Genomic DNA, 16,367 nt, shown 5'->3' on the forward strand with positions numbered 1-16,367 from the left:
ACGGTCTGCCATAGCACCCTCATAAAACGCCTCAGCAACATCGGAATACAAGGAAAAGCATTGGACTGGATCATCTCGTTCCTCACAGGAAGAACCCAGAGAGTCTGCCTCCCCCCTTTCAGATCAGAGGCCACTGATGTCATCTGCGGCGTACCACAAGGATCATCGCTCAGCCCCACTCTCTTCAACGTCTACATGAGCCCCCTCGCATCCATCGCGCGCCAACACAACTTCAACATCATCTCCTATGCTGACGACACACAGCTGATCCTCTCCCTCACCAAAGACCCAAACACCGCTAACACCAGCCTACACGAAGGGATGAAAGACGTAGCCGAGTGGATGAAGAACAGCCGTTTAAAACTAAATTCTGACAAGACGGAAGTCCTCATCCTGGGATCATCCCCCTCTGCCTGGGACGACTCCTGGTGGCCTCCGGCCCTAGGCAGCGCGCCCAAACCCACAGACCACGCACGCAACCTGGGCTTCATCCTAGATTCCTCCCTCTCGATGACAAGACACGTCAACGCCATCTCATCATCATGCTTTAACATCCTACGTATGCTCAAAAAGATCTTCCGTTGGATCCCCACCGAAACAAGAAAGACGGTCACCCAAGCACTTGTCACAAGCCGACTGGACTACGGAAACACCCTATACGCCGGAACCACAGCCAAATTACAGAAAAAACTCCAACGCATTCAGAACGCCTCCGCCAGACTCATCCTTGACATCCCCCGCCACAATCACATATCCGGTCACCTAAGAAACCTCCACTGGCTCCCCGTCAACAAGAGAATTACGTTCCGTCTCCTCACACACGCACACAAAGCCCTCTACGACCTAGGACCCAAATACCTCAGCACGCGCCTGTCCTTCTACACACCCACACGCCAACTACGATCGTCCAATCAAGCCCTCGCCGCGATTCCACGCATCCAAAGATCCACCATAAGAGGAAGATCTTTCTCCTACCTAGCGGCCAAAACATGGAATTCTCTCCCCACCCACCTCCGCCTTACACAGAACCACCTCTCCTTCAGAAAACAACTCAAAACTTGGTTATTTGATAAATAACATACCCCCCCCCCCCCTCAAGCACCTTGAGACCCTCTGGGTGAGTAGTGCGCTATACAAATTTTAACTTGACTTGAACTTGACTTATCTAGCTCCCGACAAGTGACACTTCACAGGGCTGCCTTATTATGTTTATAAATAGCCCCTGGAACCTGGCCCACTCGAAGTCCGATGTTTAAACAAGCGGGGAGACAGCGACTGGTATAAAAAAGAAATATTTTGCTGCAAATTTAATCTGTCACGATTTTCGCTGTGGATATTGAAAAACAAAATGCTTTGTATACTGTGTTTTCCGTGTGATCAAGACACCGCAGAGTGTCGAAACGCATAGCGGTATCGAGGAATAAGCCTTGGTGATTTGTAATCCCTCACGAATTCTATATATGGTGCTTGGGAGTGTACCATAACTCTGTGAAGTGCGATGTTTGCCGCGGATGTCCCGAACAGACCCCTCACGACGCAGGTCTCTTTCTCCAGCGGAGTCTTCCATGCGGCGCGGCGGGGCTGGTTCTGGCGCTATCACCGTCATTAACTACCTCAGTTAAGCATTGCCCCCCCTCCCTGGGGCGCCTCCGGCCCCCACAGAGGGGGTAGGGACTCAGGTTGGGACACTGCCGGCGGATTTACCCTCGCTCCAACCGAGTGCCCTGACTCTGTAACTAGAGTCGCCGCAGGTAAGCATTTGACCTCCCTCCCTGGCGCGCTCCGGGCCCCATAGGGGGGGTAGGGACTCAGGTTGGGACACCGCCGGCGGGTTTACCCTCTGCTCCAACCGAGTGCCCTGGCTCTGACACCAGAGTCGCCGCAAAGTCAGGACACAGCCCGGAGGGGGATCCCACGATGTTTAGCCCCTCCATAATGCTGTCGCACAGCCTTCCGAGGCTCCCTGCGGCCTCGCTGGAGGTGGCTGCGGCGCGATGCACGACACCGCTTCGGCATACTCTCTCTCCCCCTCGGGGAATGATGAGTTTACGCCGGTCCGACTCCGAGCGGTCGAGGCCTTTTTGGAGGTCGCTGACGCCGGCTCGACTTGGACGGTTAGGGCCTTTTCAGAGGTCGCAGACGCCTGCTTTCTTCGGAGTTCGCCGTCTCGACTCGAGGAGTCAAGGCCTCTTCGGAGGTCGCCGACGCCGGCTCCACTCGAGGGGTCGAGAACATTTCTGGGGTCGCAGCCGCTTGCTCAACTCCGCCAGTCGGGGCCTTTTCAAAGGTCTCCGACGCCGTACCGTCACCAGCTTTAGTTGTGGAGGATGTGGTCCCGGTGGGTTCACCACCCCCTGAGTCATTTCACTGCCTTTCAGGGCAGGCGCCAATGGAGCATTAGCCTACTCATCCTGCTGCTGAGCCTCTGGCAGGTTTAGCTTGCATACATCCCCTACTGATGACTTGCTTACCCCGCCTCGCCAGGCCACGGAGGCTAGTGGACGTTAGTCAGGGCTGTTTATAGGGCTTCAGACATTTTAAGGATGGGGCCGCCCTCAGTCTCTAGTCCAGTTTTGCTGGATATTCTCCTCCCGGCCGCGGGGAACATGGAACGACTGTTACCTTTCGCGGAGTCATGTTTGACATCCTTCTTGGAACGTGGGCTCTGCCCTCCTCAGGGGACCACATGGATCGTGCTGTGGCACATCGGCCGGCTCCCACTGACCCCGCCTGTTTGACAATCCATCCTGGAGCTGGGGGACTGGTGCTTCAGGCAGCTCTCTCTGTGACTCCTGTCTCTGTGGTTGGAGTCATATGGCTGCGATGTGTTTGCATCCGCCAGCTTGGGACTCCGGTCCCTCCATACGTTGTGTGTATTTGCTCGGGCTACATTTGCCCTTTGGGACTCTGTTGACCGGCTCCTCCCCTCCTTGCCGGTGATCTCTCGTGCCGATCTGGCCCGCCTTATCAGTGATGGCCATGATATGGCGCACTTTTCAATTCAGTCTGTCATGGACACCACGGACACTGTGGGTCGTACTATGGCCTGGTCGGTTGCCATACACCACCACGCGTGGTTGCATGATGGCGTTTTTCCCAGAGTATGTTCGGGAGTGGCTTAAAAAGCTATACCATTTAATGGAGTCATTCTTTTTGACGCCCAGGCTGATTCGGCGGTCAGGCACATCCTGTATATGTATCTCTTTTATGTTACCCGTCGTGGGCTGCAGATGTTCTGGGTTGTGTGGCTGCTCAGCCGTGTTATTTATTCTGGCACAGCTGGTTAAACGGTGTTTACCTTTCTTTTGCGACTCTGCCTACGGGCTTGTCTCAAGAGGAACCCTTCTTTTGAAGGGTTGTGCCTTACCCTATGTGGGGTATTTGTTGCCAATCATAGTGCTACTCTTCTTTGCCCAGGAATTGTGGCGCAAGCTGGCTCCTCCTATTGTTGTAGGATTTCTCCTCTGGTGAGTTCCATTGGACTGGTTTCTCTCCAAGGGTTACCATTGGTTGTGTACGTTTGGTCCGTAATACATCCCTGCCTCCGTAGGGGGTTTTGTCACCCTGACATGTTCCTACAACCTCGCTGTGCTCGTCTTGCCTGTCTATCGGTGGACATGCGCCCCTGGGGGTGGGAGTAGGTCTGCCCTGGAACGGGGTCTGGTTTGTCCCTTCCTGTCCTGTGCATATTCCTAGTTCTCAAGGAGTGGCTCTGGTCTATGCCTTTCTGCCTCTGGAACTGTGCTCCAGCCCTGCTGTTTTTCTTAGTGTGAGTTCTTATTCCCATTCTGGCACAGGTGCTTCTTTAGGTTGCATTACTGTGTGTGTATTGTCCTCGACGTTCTCCATTTGGTGGACGGTGTCGGTCTTTGGCGGCGTAGGCTTTTGGCGCCGAGCTTCTGTCTATGCCTTCTTTCTTTCCTTTATGAGCGGTCTTGTGGTCTATGTTTCTGCTGTCTCACGGGAGACAAGGATTTTCCCCCCTCCGGGACCTGTTATTTTTTCTGCATTCTTAACTGTTGTGCAGCACACTGGTGCCGTGGTACCGCTTGCATGACTTCCCTTTTGGGATTAGTCACTCCACATACATATGTCGACTTTCCTGTCTCTTTGTGGGTATATTGTGGATTCTAAATGCCACTGGGGTGTTGCATGCTAAGTCTTTTTGCCTTAGTGTCAGACTTTCTTGCTACTCTTTCCTTCGGGATAGTGTCCTCATATATGTTCATAGCCTTGTAGGTTATCCACTCACAGTGGTGCCTTTTAATTTGTTTGGCTGCATGCCTACTTCCTGAACTTTGCTCAATGGTGGCTCCTCTCTCTCTCTGTTATCACTAGGCTCTGGGCTCGGCCCTGCCACTGTTGTCACATGTCCTAGGCAGTACACATTAACGTGTTTTTTCTTCCACCCACGGGCCTCATGCTGCGGCTGCTGTTCTAGGGGTGGACAGTCTTCCAACTGTCCCCTGTTTCTTATGGCTTCCACTGTGGTGTGTGTTCAGGCGGTATGCTCTGCCGTTGTCATGTTGTTTTGACGCTTGGAACTTCGTTCCTCTTGGATTATAGGACCCAAGGCTTGGATCCTTCTTGAAGGTCTCGCTGCATTGTTTCTTACATTGGCACGGAACTTCTAGTTCTGTTTTCCTTTCGTCTTTGTCTGGGCGAGAGAGGTCTCACACTGTCCCTCGTCGGATTTGGAGTCTTTACCATCCCTTGTTCATACTCCTTGAGGTGGGTAATGGGTCTCATGCCTGTTGTCCTGGCATTGCGGTTTCCACCGTTTTTCATCTGCAGTGGAAAAATATGTTCTCCTGGAACTTAGTAGTTTTTTTGCAGACTCTCCTCCTATGGGGTATGGCTTTGATATCTATTCTAAGTTAAGGAATCTGCGGCTAGATGTCTATCAGATGGAAGAGTTACTTACCTTCGGTAATGATATATCTGGTAGAGATACAGTCTGGCTGCAGATTCCTTAATGACCACCCATCCTCCCCGCTCTGCAAAGGTCTTTTCATAGGGTGTTTTTTCCACCTAGCCCCACTTTCTGGTGGCCTTGGTCTTCAGGAGGTGTACTCTCGCACCTCACTCTGGGGTAGGGTGTGTTGTACTGCGTGGGATCCTTCGGACTCCCCTCAGTCCTCGGGTTTGACTGGTGGCGTGTTCTCGCACCTTCCTTTGGCGCAGGGCGTGTGGTTTGGCTTTCGAGCCCTTTGGCTTGCCACTCCCTTCACGTTGTAAGGTGGTTAAGGTCTACACTTTTTACTACCTTCTCATGTTGTTCCACCTGTGCTCCTCAAGCGTGGAGTTTTTATGTTTTTCATTCCCTCCCACCGCTCACACTTATGCCTCCTTCTTTCTCTGGCAGTCGGTTGGGTTGGGTTCCTCTTTGGTACTACAGTCCTTAAATCTCCGGAGGGTGTGTGTAGTGCACTTTCTAGTGGTTGTTCACTTCTAGTCATTTGTCTTGCAACATGTTACTTCAATATTGTGGTTCTTTAATTTCAGTACAGTGGTGACAAGCTGTGCCTGGCTTGTCATATCTTTTGTGCCGCAGTTGTTGCCCCTCGAGGTTGGGCACGGCTTGGTATTTTGTTGGGCCCCTGCACACAGAACGTACTATATGAGCTTCTTTCAGTCCCTCCGGGTACTGGGTGCTTTTTCAACGATTTTGTTCTTTATTAACACACTGTTCCTAGGCTATCGCAGTTTTCCGCACAGCTCCGCGTTGTGGCGCGGAAAAGATTCCTGCAGAAAACTGATGTCAGCAGTGGGGGGCTTATATGGCTACATTGACGTCAATTATGTGGACAACATCAGGATGGAGCTGGGCGACGCCGCCTCCCGGCGTGCAGGGGTATTGCTGGGGAAAAAAGATTTTCTAGATCCAGTCTGGCGCCTGGGGAGATATTCTAAGTTAAGGAATCTGCGACTAGACTGTGTCTATACCAGATATATCGTTACCGTAAGGTCATAACATGCTTCACCATATTATCAAATGCTGCAGTTAAATACTGGGGGAGGCAAGATAAAATTATATTAATGACATTTTAGTGTAATATTTGCGATCATTCTTGTATGCATATAGTTGATACCCTAGAGTCTGACATAAATTACAGAAGAAATTCCAAATTCCACCATCAGGCATGTCGGTGGGAGATTTCAAGTTTATAGCTTGTAGACCAATGGTAAAAAGATGCGTGGCTTTACTAATATAAATGGGCTAGTCCTGCCTCACTTTAGGCATGATCCATATGGTGAGTCCCTAAATAACTTAATTATGAGATATCTAGGATTTCTTTGTCAAGATAATATCCCCTCTGCGATCCCAGGCCCCCAAGATTTACAGAAAAAAGTTTGGCGAAAGCTATTGGTTTTACTTTATTTACTTTAGCATTAAGCACCTTGGTGTCAAATTTTAAACAGAATTTCTTAGTGTTTAAGTGATCCTAGCCCACCCTCACTTTCCATCCATATTGGCATGAAAAGCTAGCAAAAAAAGGGGCTAGCGATCAAATATGCAAAACATCAAGTTGTTTGGCAAAATTAGCAGAGAATTGATCCCTGTAGGTTTTTGGTAGGACTATTGGACAAAGGAGTTGCTTTAGAGGTAGGCTTAGACTATGTGAAAGACCCCCAACTCCTAGTTCGTGCTTTTCAAACTTTTGCAATACCATTCACCTTAGGCTAACTCTTAAGAATCACTGTGCCTGTGAAGAAGGGAGCGGCTCTTCAACCCATTCAGAGATTCTAGCAGCCCTTAAAGTTGCACGATCTAGAGATGAAATCTCCAGATGAATGTTCCTGCTGAGAAATGGGTGGAACACTTTTCAAAAGTGTTTAACTCAAGAGATATGCATGATGTGCCGCAACTGCTGGAACCAGTGGTGAAACGGAGGGGTTGTCTCACTACTCCAATTATATCCAGGTTCAGAAAGTGAGCAAAGCGTTGATGACTAGCCTATCAGGGAATGCTCTAGGACCAGATAGTGTACCAATTGATGTTTTAAAATTTGATATCTCTTTGTGGGCACCATTGTTTACAAACTTGATCTGTGCAAACAATCTGAAAGAGACAATTAGTTATGGATTCCTTACCCTAGAATGACCCCCAGGTGTCAGACTGGATCCAGAGAATTTTTCTTCAGCAGTACCCCTGCGCATCAGTAGATGGCGTCTGTCGACTCAGCGTTCAACGTCGTGGTCGCCGAAATGACGTTGTGGTATCTACTTAGACGCCGCCCCTGCGCTCTGATGTCAGTTCTTTCTTTTTTCACGCCAGCCAGCGCTGATCCGTAGAGAGCGGTACCTCGAGTCACTTTTTGACTCTTTGTGTGACTTTTTGTCGACATCTTTTGGAATCGTTTGACTCCTGGTGCACGCAGGGATGTCCCGTCCTCGAAGCGGCTGCAAGGCTTGCGACTCCTGTCGCAAATTGATGTCGGTAACTGACCTGCACCGTGTGTGCCTTTGGTGTTTGGAGGGCGACCTTGACCCGAAGTTGTGCTCCGACTGACGGGCCATGAACCCGAAGTATTTGCGCGAGCAGTCACGAAAGCTTCTTGAGGCCCGACAGTCTGCTCCGCGCCGCTCAAGGTCCCAGTCGAGAGGGAGGTCGTGGGACTGTTCGAGGAGTTATCACCACCATTCCTCGTCAAAGTCTTTGTCTTCTGGTAAGTCGAAGCACAAAAAGAAGGCAAAGAAGCATCGTCACTTCTCTAGTTCTGTCCGTCTGTCGGCCAACGCAACACGGGTTGAGGAAGTTACTCATCTGGCTCATCCCGCGGCGGCTGTTAGGTCGACTCCAAGCCTCCCTTCCTGCCCGGGAGCCTCCATTCGATCCTTAGGCAGCCCGATTCCGCTGGCGAGCATTCGGGCCCTGCAGACTCGCTGGGGGCTCTAGGCCTTCTATGCCGGCTGCCTCGGCTTCGATGTTGCATGGCCCTCAGGGATCCAGGCCTGGATCCAGATGGGCACCGGTCAACATCGTGACACCTCCTCCGGTGCCGAATCCAGTGACTACACCTCCTCCTCCTCTTCCTCCGACAATGGTTGTGTCCCCAGCCGGCATCAATCCCAGACCCCCTCGATGTCGACACTGAGCGGGACCGGCGTCGACCGGTACTTCTTGTACCACTGTTATCCCCTGGTGTTTCCTATCATCCTGAGTGGCTACCAGAGGAGGGTGAGGAGGACTGGGAGGGGTCTGGTAGACCAGTTAGAAGAACCGGACTGAAGAGAGGAGTTTGGTGAAGCCAGTGGTCTGGACCGCTCCCCAGACCTTGGCATGCTATCTCCCCCTACTGGAGCTTTCCACAGTGGCGGTCTGGACTAACCTCCTGACCGAGGTTCTTCAGCCGGCAGCGGCCTTCTCGAAGCCCCTGCTGCCGTTTAATGAGGCCCTCACTGACATCCTTTTGGGCACTTGGCCCAAGCCCAACACAGGGGCTCCTGTGGATAGGAGGATTGCCAACACCACCGTCCGGACCGGGCGAACCACTTTTCCTCTCCCAGGACCCCCCACTCCTGAGATCTTGTAGGTCAAAGCCTCCACTCCCAAGGGCGCCTTCCCTACCGCACTACCTGATAGGGAATCCAAGAAGCTGGACCACCTTGGGAAGAAGATGTTTTCTTCCTCCAGCTTAGGACTGCTGTCAGTGAACGCGGCATATCTCTTGGGCCGTTACTCCCACTCATTGTGGGATTCGGTTGTGGGGGTGCTGCCACAGTGCCCGGAGGAGGCCTGGGCTGTGCTCTCCCGTGCAGTTGCTGAAGGAAGAGATGCTGAGACGTTCACCATAAGATGTGGGCTGGACACCGCTGACAAACTAGGCAGGACGATTTCAACGTCAGTAGCACTGAGACGCTACGCCTGGTTCAGGTCCACTGGCTTTTTGGGTGATGTTCAAGCTACACTTTTGGGCATGCCTTTTGATGGCTGTCGCTTGTTTGGCGACAAGGCAGACAACGCGCATGAGCGCTTCAGGATTCCAGGCCTACGACCAGATCCTTGGGCCACGCTTTCACATCCCGCCCAGTGCAGTCTGTTTTTCGCCCCTTTCGTGGCTAAGGAGGGGGTGCCTCGCCACATTCCACCCAGAGCCACAGGGGTGCCCAAGCTGTCCAGCCTCTGTGCGTCGGGACGTGGATCCCACCGTCATGGGGCCAGTGGGTGGGCCAGTCCACCAGCACCCCCTCTGCAGCAGCCTTCAAGTCCTCCTCGTCTGACCTTACAGGACCTCCATTCGCCAGTGGGTGGCCGGATCCGCCACCACCTCCCTCACTGGCAAACCATCACGTCGGACAGGCGAGTTTTGCAGATTGTTCAAAGGGGCTACTCCCTCCACTTTGAGACTTCCCCTCCATCCATGCCACCTCAATTCCGTCGTATATCTGAGGATCACTTGGCCCTTCTCCAACAGGAATTTACTGCTCTTTTGGCCAAGAGAGCCATTGAGTGAGATCCTTCCCCAGAAGTAGGTTGTGGTTGTAATTCCCACTACTTTCTTGTGCCCAAGAAGGACAAGGCCCTGCGCCGTGTCTTGGATCTCAGGAACGCTTACCGCTTCCTCCAGAAGGAGAAGTTCAAAGTGTTAACACTGGCTCAGGTCCTGTCTGCCCTCGACCCTGGAGACTGGATGGTAGAGTTGGATGTGCAGGACGCTTATTTTCACATCCCCGTCCTGCCGGCCAATTGGCGTTACCTACGGTTCTCGGTAAGTCACAAGCTCTTTCAGTTTACTGTGCTCCCATTTGGCCTTACCAGCACCCCTCGGGTGTTCACAAAAGTGATGGCAGTGGTCGCAGCTCATCTGGTCAGATCAGGGGTTCCAGTCTTCCTTTATCTCGCCGAATGGCTGTTGAAGGCTGGCTCGCCCCTGGCTGTCGTCTCATACCTCCAGACTATGGCCAACCTCCTGCACTCGATGGGATTCCCTCTCAAAAGCTCCTTTTCATCAGAGCGGTTCTGGACACAGCTCAGGTTTGGGCTTATCCACCCGAGCAGCGAGTCCGGGATATTCGGGCTATGATTTCGATCTTTCAGTCTCTGTCCCGGGCTTCGGTCAGAATGACCCTTTGGCTACTGGGCCTCATGGCCTTCTGCATCCTGCTGGTGGACTAAGCCAGGTGGCATATCAGGGCTCTGCAGTGGGACCTGTAGTTTCAGTGGACACAGCATCAGGGGAATCTTTCAGATTGCATCCAGATCTCGGAGGGCACTGTACGCTAATTGCAGTGGTGGCTAATAAACCAGGAGTGGGTCAACAGCAGGTCCCTCTCTCTTCCCGAGAAGAGTTCACGGTAGTGACCGATGCATCACTTCTGGGTTGGCGCGGCCACATGGGAGAGGAGGAGATCAGAGGCCTCTGGTCTCCGGCAGAGTCCGGGCTCCATATCAATCTTCTGTAGCTGCGGGAGATCTGTCTTGCACTGAAGGCATTCCTTCCTTCTGGCAAAGGGAGAGTAGTGCAGTGGTTCAAGGACAACACTACTGCCATGTGGTACTGCAACAAACAGGGCGGGTGGGGTTGTGGACCCTATGTCAGGAGGCACTTTGTCTCTGGAAGTGGCTGGAATATCAGGGCATGTCCCTGGTGGTTCAACACCTGCCAGGATTTCTGAACACCAGGGTGGATGAACTCCGGCGCTAGTGTGTGATGGATCACAAATGACGTCTTCACTCGGAGGTGGTGCAAGATCTCTTTCAGCGGTGGGGAGAGCCTTGTTTAGATCTATTCACCACCGAAGGGAACGTGCAATGTCACCAGTTCTGCGCGTTGCAATTTCCAAGGCTTCACTCGCTTTGAGATGCTTTTTGTGGTGAGTGGAGTTGCGGTTTTCTATACGCCTATCTGCTTATACCACTTCTACCCAGAGTGCTGAAGATCAACCGGGCCCAGGTCATTCTTGTAACCCCGGATTGGGCACGAAGAGTCTGGTATCCCGAGCTCTTGCACATGGCCATCGATCCTCCGATCAGAATGCCCCTTCGGGAGGATCTTCTGTCGCAGCAGCAGGGGACGGTCCTCCACCCTAACCTGTCCAGCCTCCACCTCCTTGTGTGGAGATAGAGCGGCTACAGTTGACAGCTTTCGACCTTCCTCCTGAATTCTGTAACATTATCTTGGCAGCCAGGCGACCCTCCACCAAAACGGTATACTCCTGTAGATGGAACAAGTGTGTGGCATGGTGCACTGAAAAGCCTGTGGATCTCCTTTCTGCTCCCCTTTCAGAGGTTCTCCTCTTCATTCTTTCTTTGGCCCAGCAGGACTTTGCTCTGGGCACCCTAAAAACCTATCTTTCGGCTATTTTGGCCTTTCTTTGACTTCCTGAGCAGCCTTCTCTTTCAAGTCCCCTATTGTAACTCGCTTCCTTAAGGGCATTACTTACTTGTATCCTCCAATTCCTTTCGTAATGCCCCTGTGGGACTTGAACCTGGTTCTCACCTATCTTATGCTCGCTCCTTTCGAGCCGCTAAATAACTGTCCTCTCCGACTTCTGACACTTAAAACTGCCTTTCTGGTTGCCTTCACCTCTGCTCGCAGGGAGAGTGAACTTCAGGCTCTTTCTTCCAAACCTCCTTTCCTGGCTATTCATCCGTACAAGGTTGTCCTTCGCCCTAGGCCTTCTTTCTTTCCCAAAGTGGTTACCTCTTTCCGCATAGGACAGACCATCACTTTGCCCACCTTCTTCCCGCCCCGCATCCTTCTAAAGAGGAAGAGCGACTCCACCGTCTGGATCCAAAATGTGAGCTTTCCTTCTATCTGGATCACACAAAACAATTCTGGGTGGATGACCAGCTCTTTGTTGGCTGTGTGGGTGCCAAGAAAGGTCAAGCTGTGCAAAAGCAAACCATCTCCGGATGGGTCGTTCTTTGCATCAAAATCTGCTATTCCGTAGCGAAAAAGGAACCTCCAGTGGGGTTGCGCGCCCATTCCACCAGGGTGACGGAAGCCACTACTGCTTTGGGACGTGGGGTCTCCCTGCCAGGCAGCTACTTGGGCTTCTTTGCACATGTTTACTAAACGCTATGGCCTGGGCAGCCAAGTCCGGAGAGATGGTTCCTTAGGCCGTTCTGTTCTCCAGGACTTCTTGGTGTGAAGTTGGTTCCCAGACCCACCTCTGGGGTTGGTATTGCTAGGGTATCTATTCTAAGGTGAGGAATACCTAACTAATTGTCTCTTTAAGATCAACAAGTTACTTACCTTTGGTAATGATATATCTGTAAGAAACATAAATTAGTCCTGGATTCCTCACCGCCCCACCCATCCACCCCGTTCTGCAAACTGACTTCTAGGGTAAGGAACTTCCCTTCTTTTGTGCACCAGTGGTCGGTGTCTTGCATGGGTCTGCGCTTTTGGTGGGGAATGTTGTGTAATGAACTGATGTCAGCGTTCAGGGGCGGCGTCTGATATAATACCGCAACGTCATTCCAGCAACCACGACCCCAACGGCGAATGCTGAGTCGACCGATGCCCCCTACCAATACGCAGGGATACTGCTGAAGAAAAATTCTCTGGATCGAGTCTGACGCCTGGGGATCCATAACTAATCTATGTCTCTTACAGATGTATCGTTACCGTAGATAAGTAACTTGTTCTTATAGGCACAATTCCACAATCATAGTTCCCATTTTTAAAAAGGGAGGCAAAAATCGTACTATCTTCCATCATCCCATATGGCTTCTCGATTCAACGTTGAAAATATTGGAGTCCTGCCAACAAAGCTTTGGGCAGGGGTGAGGAAAGTGGGACCATCTCTGAGACCCGATATGGATTTTGCCAGCGATTTGAAATGGTGGAGCAGTATTGTATTGTATTGTGGATTTATAGAGCACGTAGCTACCCGAAGGCTTCCCAGTGCTGAGTGAGTCATAGTGCGCATCCTTGATCCTCTGAGGCTGTACATGGCTGGACTAATGGGGCTATAGCTAGGGTTTGAACAGTTTTCTGAATTTGGTCTTGTTGGGTTCATTTCCCAATTCAGTTGGCAGGGAGTTCCGTAGTTTGGGGGATAGGTGAAAAAAAGACCCCCCCCCATCTGGTCCTTTGAATTCGCTAGACCCTCAGGAGGATCTTAAAGTCCTATTGGGGGTATAGGGTTACAGAATGGCCCTAATAAGGGGGGGGGTGCCATGTGGTTGATTCCCCAGTGGGCCAGACATAGTACCTTAAATGTTGTTCTTACCTCCATGGGAGCCAGAGCAGGTTGGCCTAGGTGCTTTTTGCTGGTGTGAACTGGGTAGCTTGAAGATGTTCCATGCTGCAGCGTTTTTGACTACCTGGAGTCTCCTAATAACCGATTTGGGTGAGCCCATGCACAGGCAATTCCCATAGTCCAGATGGGAAAGAATAAGCTCCAGACCACAGTTCTCCTAGATTGTATGGGTAATCCATCCAGGATTTTACGCAAAGTTCTCAGCATGGACAAGCAAGATGTGGTCAGTTTTTGTTGCTTGGGCTTCCATGGATAGGGAGATATCCAGCCACATGCCCTGGCTTTTTATGGGGCAAGAGGGAGCTGGTGGAGTTCACAGGCAGTCTGGCCAACCGAGCGTTGCTTGTTGAGTTTAATTTATCCCCAAAAGTATCAGTTCAGTTGTATCTGTTTAGTTTCAACAAGCATTTCACCATTCACCATGCCACTTTCTCTAGGCAAGGGGCCTGTTGATGTTGCCCTCCTGTCTTGTCGTGTAGTTCCTATATTACCCATATAGGACCTGCGCGTTTGGATAACATAAACTGTAGGATTGGTGGCAGACTGACTAGCCTTTCCATTTTAGCTAGCTCACAGTGCCACTAGAATCTTCTCTTATTGGGGAGAGAATAGTTTCTGGCAACCTTAGTACATGACAACCCTGATCCCTCAGGATCATGGAAACAATATACTACTTTTCGCTCAGTTACTCGTGCTCACTTATTTGGTCTCGTAGAGTTACACAGAAGAAACAGTTGGGCGTGTTACAATAAGAATTTATTGCACAGTTGTTCTTGTAGTGTAAAATAGATGTGCTGCAACAACCGTTAGACAGTAGCAGATATATATATATGATTAGCAGTACAGTGAAAATAAAAGGATAGTACAGTTCTACCGTCTTGCTATAAGCATTAATAAATACATGAATATAAAATGCAGGATAAATGTGCGCGTACTCCTACGATGCCTATCTAGATGTACCTAAGTGTACCTAGCATGTGAGTAGTTGTGAAGCCAAGAATCCCTCTAGGATTTAGTCGAATGCCATTACCTGAAGTGAGAGAGTGTGGGATCCCGTCCTGGTCTAGAGTTGGACACCCCGCAAGGGATGTGTTAGACCACTGTCATCTGGAGCGTCTGCCTGCAGGAGCCTAAGCGTCTCTTATCAGTGTGTCGGCCTGAAAGTCTTGGTTCCCCCTACCAGCCCTTGCAAGATGTGCTGTATTTATGCAAGAAGTATCTAGGGTTTCTTTGTTCCTTGTTTCATGTATTAGCCATTGTTGGATTTGAGGATGACGTATGGGATGAACCTTGTACGTAGATATGGTGGGGTAGGTGGTGTAGACCCTGCCTGGTTTCCAAGAACGCTCATGAATATTCATTCATACTGTATGATTCCATTGAAGAAGTTATAGTACGCTATTGCTCAGGAAAAACCCTCTGCATCCAGGACTAGAACTAGGTAAAGGTTCAATCCTAAAGGCTTGTTTCTGTGTAGTATAGGGGAGATAAGGTAGGTGAAAGTGTATGATATTACCTGGGCCTATATTAGGGTACCTATATGAAACATAACAGTCTCTGGGGCAAGGGAGACAACCAATTGCGTTCAGTCGGCATAGGAGACTGTTGACACCCCAAATTCCTTGACAATGTCTGCCAGCATTTGTTTTTCAAACACCGAGAGGCTAAACCAAGATTAAATGAAAATATCAAATCAGCAGTGAGGGAACATTCTGTGTTAGTAACATCACAATGACCAGAACTTTATTTGTGTGTTTGAAATGGTCAATACCGATTTTAGTTGCATATCCTAAGATGAGTACAGTGCATTTTCATTTATCGTTCCCAGTGACTGGTACTTCGTTTCTATACCATCCAGCTTGCCAATATGACTTAACGAAGCACTTTGCACACTGTTATTTTGCACATTGTACATTTTTCCTCTGAGAGACTATTTCTCTTCCCTCTATGTAACGATCTTAAAATCAGGAAATACAATTTGGCAATGCTTTTTATTCAACAACTCTCCTCTGAAAATATCTGTATGATAGCAATCAATTTTATGCACTCGTCTTGGAAGAATCTGACATCTTATGGAACTGATAATTATTTATCTGATCCTGATTAATGGTGTGCTACTATTTTATTGTTGTTTCTATCCGTATTGTGAATTGTTATGCCTTCATGGCTTACTTATAGCCGAATAAAAAGAATTTTGATGATCAGGTTTGTGTAGCTAAATTATCTTCACCAGGAGTCTGCGTTTTTTATCCCTATATGACTATCCTTGTCAACTACTGTTTCTTTTTGAGGTTTTTCAAATCTTGTGGCTCCGCATGTGAACCCGATGTGTGAACTACTGTATCCCTGATCTCAATATGCAGTGTTGCTTTTGACAGTTACAATACTATTCTTCCTTACTGAAGCACTTTAGCAACAAACTTCGAGTGAGAAATCCAATAGTGTGTCAGAATGGTAATGTCTCAGTCACTGTCATTCTCTTTTTGTTTCCTCACAAAGTTACACATTGTGGGTTGTGTCTTTAGGTGTGATGTGCTACTTTTAAATACAATGCCTTTTGTAACATATTTGTGAACATGGGCACTCAAGGAACATATTCATTTTACTGTATCCTCTCACTGCGGTGCTAGACTTGTAGCTTAGACTCTGCATTTCTTGCTTTGAAGCTGTATCTTTCGAGTTGAACAATCAGTTCTTGCCTTGCAGCGTGTTCACCTTGTCTTGAGCATGGATGAGAATTCCTCACTGCTTAGTGCATTAAAGAAGCGCAAGGATGCATCTTTCTTGTCCCTTGGGCCACTGGAGCCGTCAGACCGGGCTGAGATTGTCAGACACACTCTTGCCGTGTATGGAAAGAAACTGGATGAATCTGCCTTCAATAATCAGGTAAGCATATTTGATGAATACTTTGGCTGCAAGCTATGTGTTAGATTTGCACATATGCAAAGTATTGGACTTTGAAGGACACGTAGAGGTATATGAGACACAATAATACTTTGCTTGTATGGAAAGAGAATAGATTAATCAAACTCTTGGAATTGTTTAAGATATGTGTGAAAGACAGCCTCTCACTACAGGCCAGACTATTTTTGAAGGTATTGGAGAATGGAAAATTGATCAAGAATGTTGACAGTGTTACAAAACCAGGGAGA

At 49.7% G+C, this 16,367-nt stretch overlaps 1 protein-coding gene across 6 annotated transcripts in view; it reads left to right on the top strand.

Annotated features, from left to right (window-relative positions):
* Nucleotides 1-16,367, top strand: part of TEP1 (telomerase associated protein 1) — a 1,162,857-nt gene that overhangs the window by 628,160 nt on the left and 518,330 nt on the right. For all 6 annotated transcript variants that reach the window (XM_078652640.1, XM_078652638.1, XM_078652642.1 and 3 more), the window contains one exon: nucleotides 15,922-16,101. In XM_078652640.1, the coding sequence (XP_078508766.1) occupies nucleotides 15,922-16,101 (180 nt within the window). The remainder of the gene's footprint in view (nucleotides 1-15,921; nucleotides 16,102-16,367) is intronic.

The sequence above is a fragment of the Lissotriton helveticus genome, chromosome 7, assembly GCF_964261635.1.
Source record: "Lissotriton helveticus chromosome 7, aLisHel1.1, whole genome shotgun sequence".
Classification (NCBI taxonomy): Eukaryota; Metazoa; Chordata; class Amphibia; order Caudata; family Salamandridae; genus Lissotriton; species Lissotriton helveticus.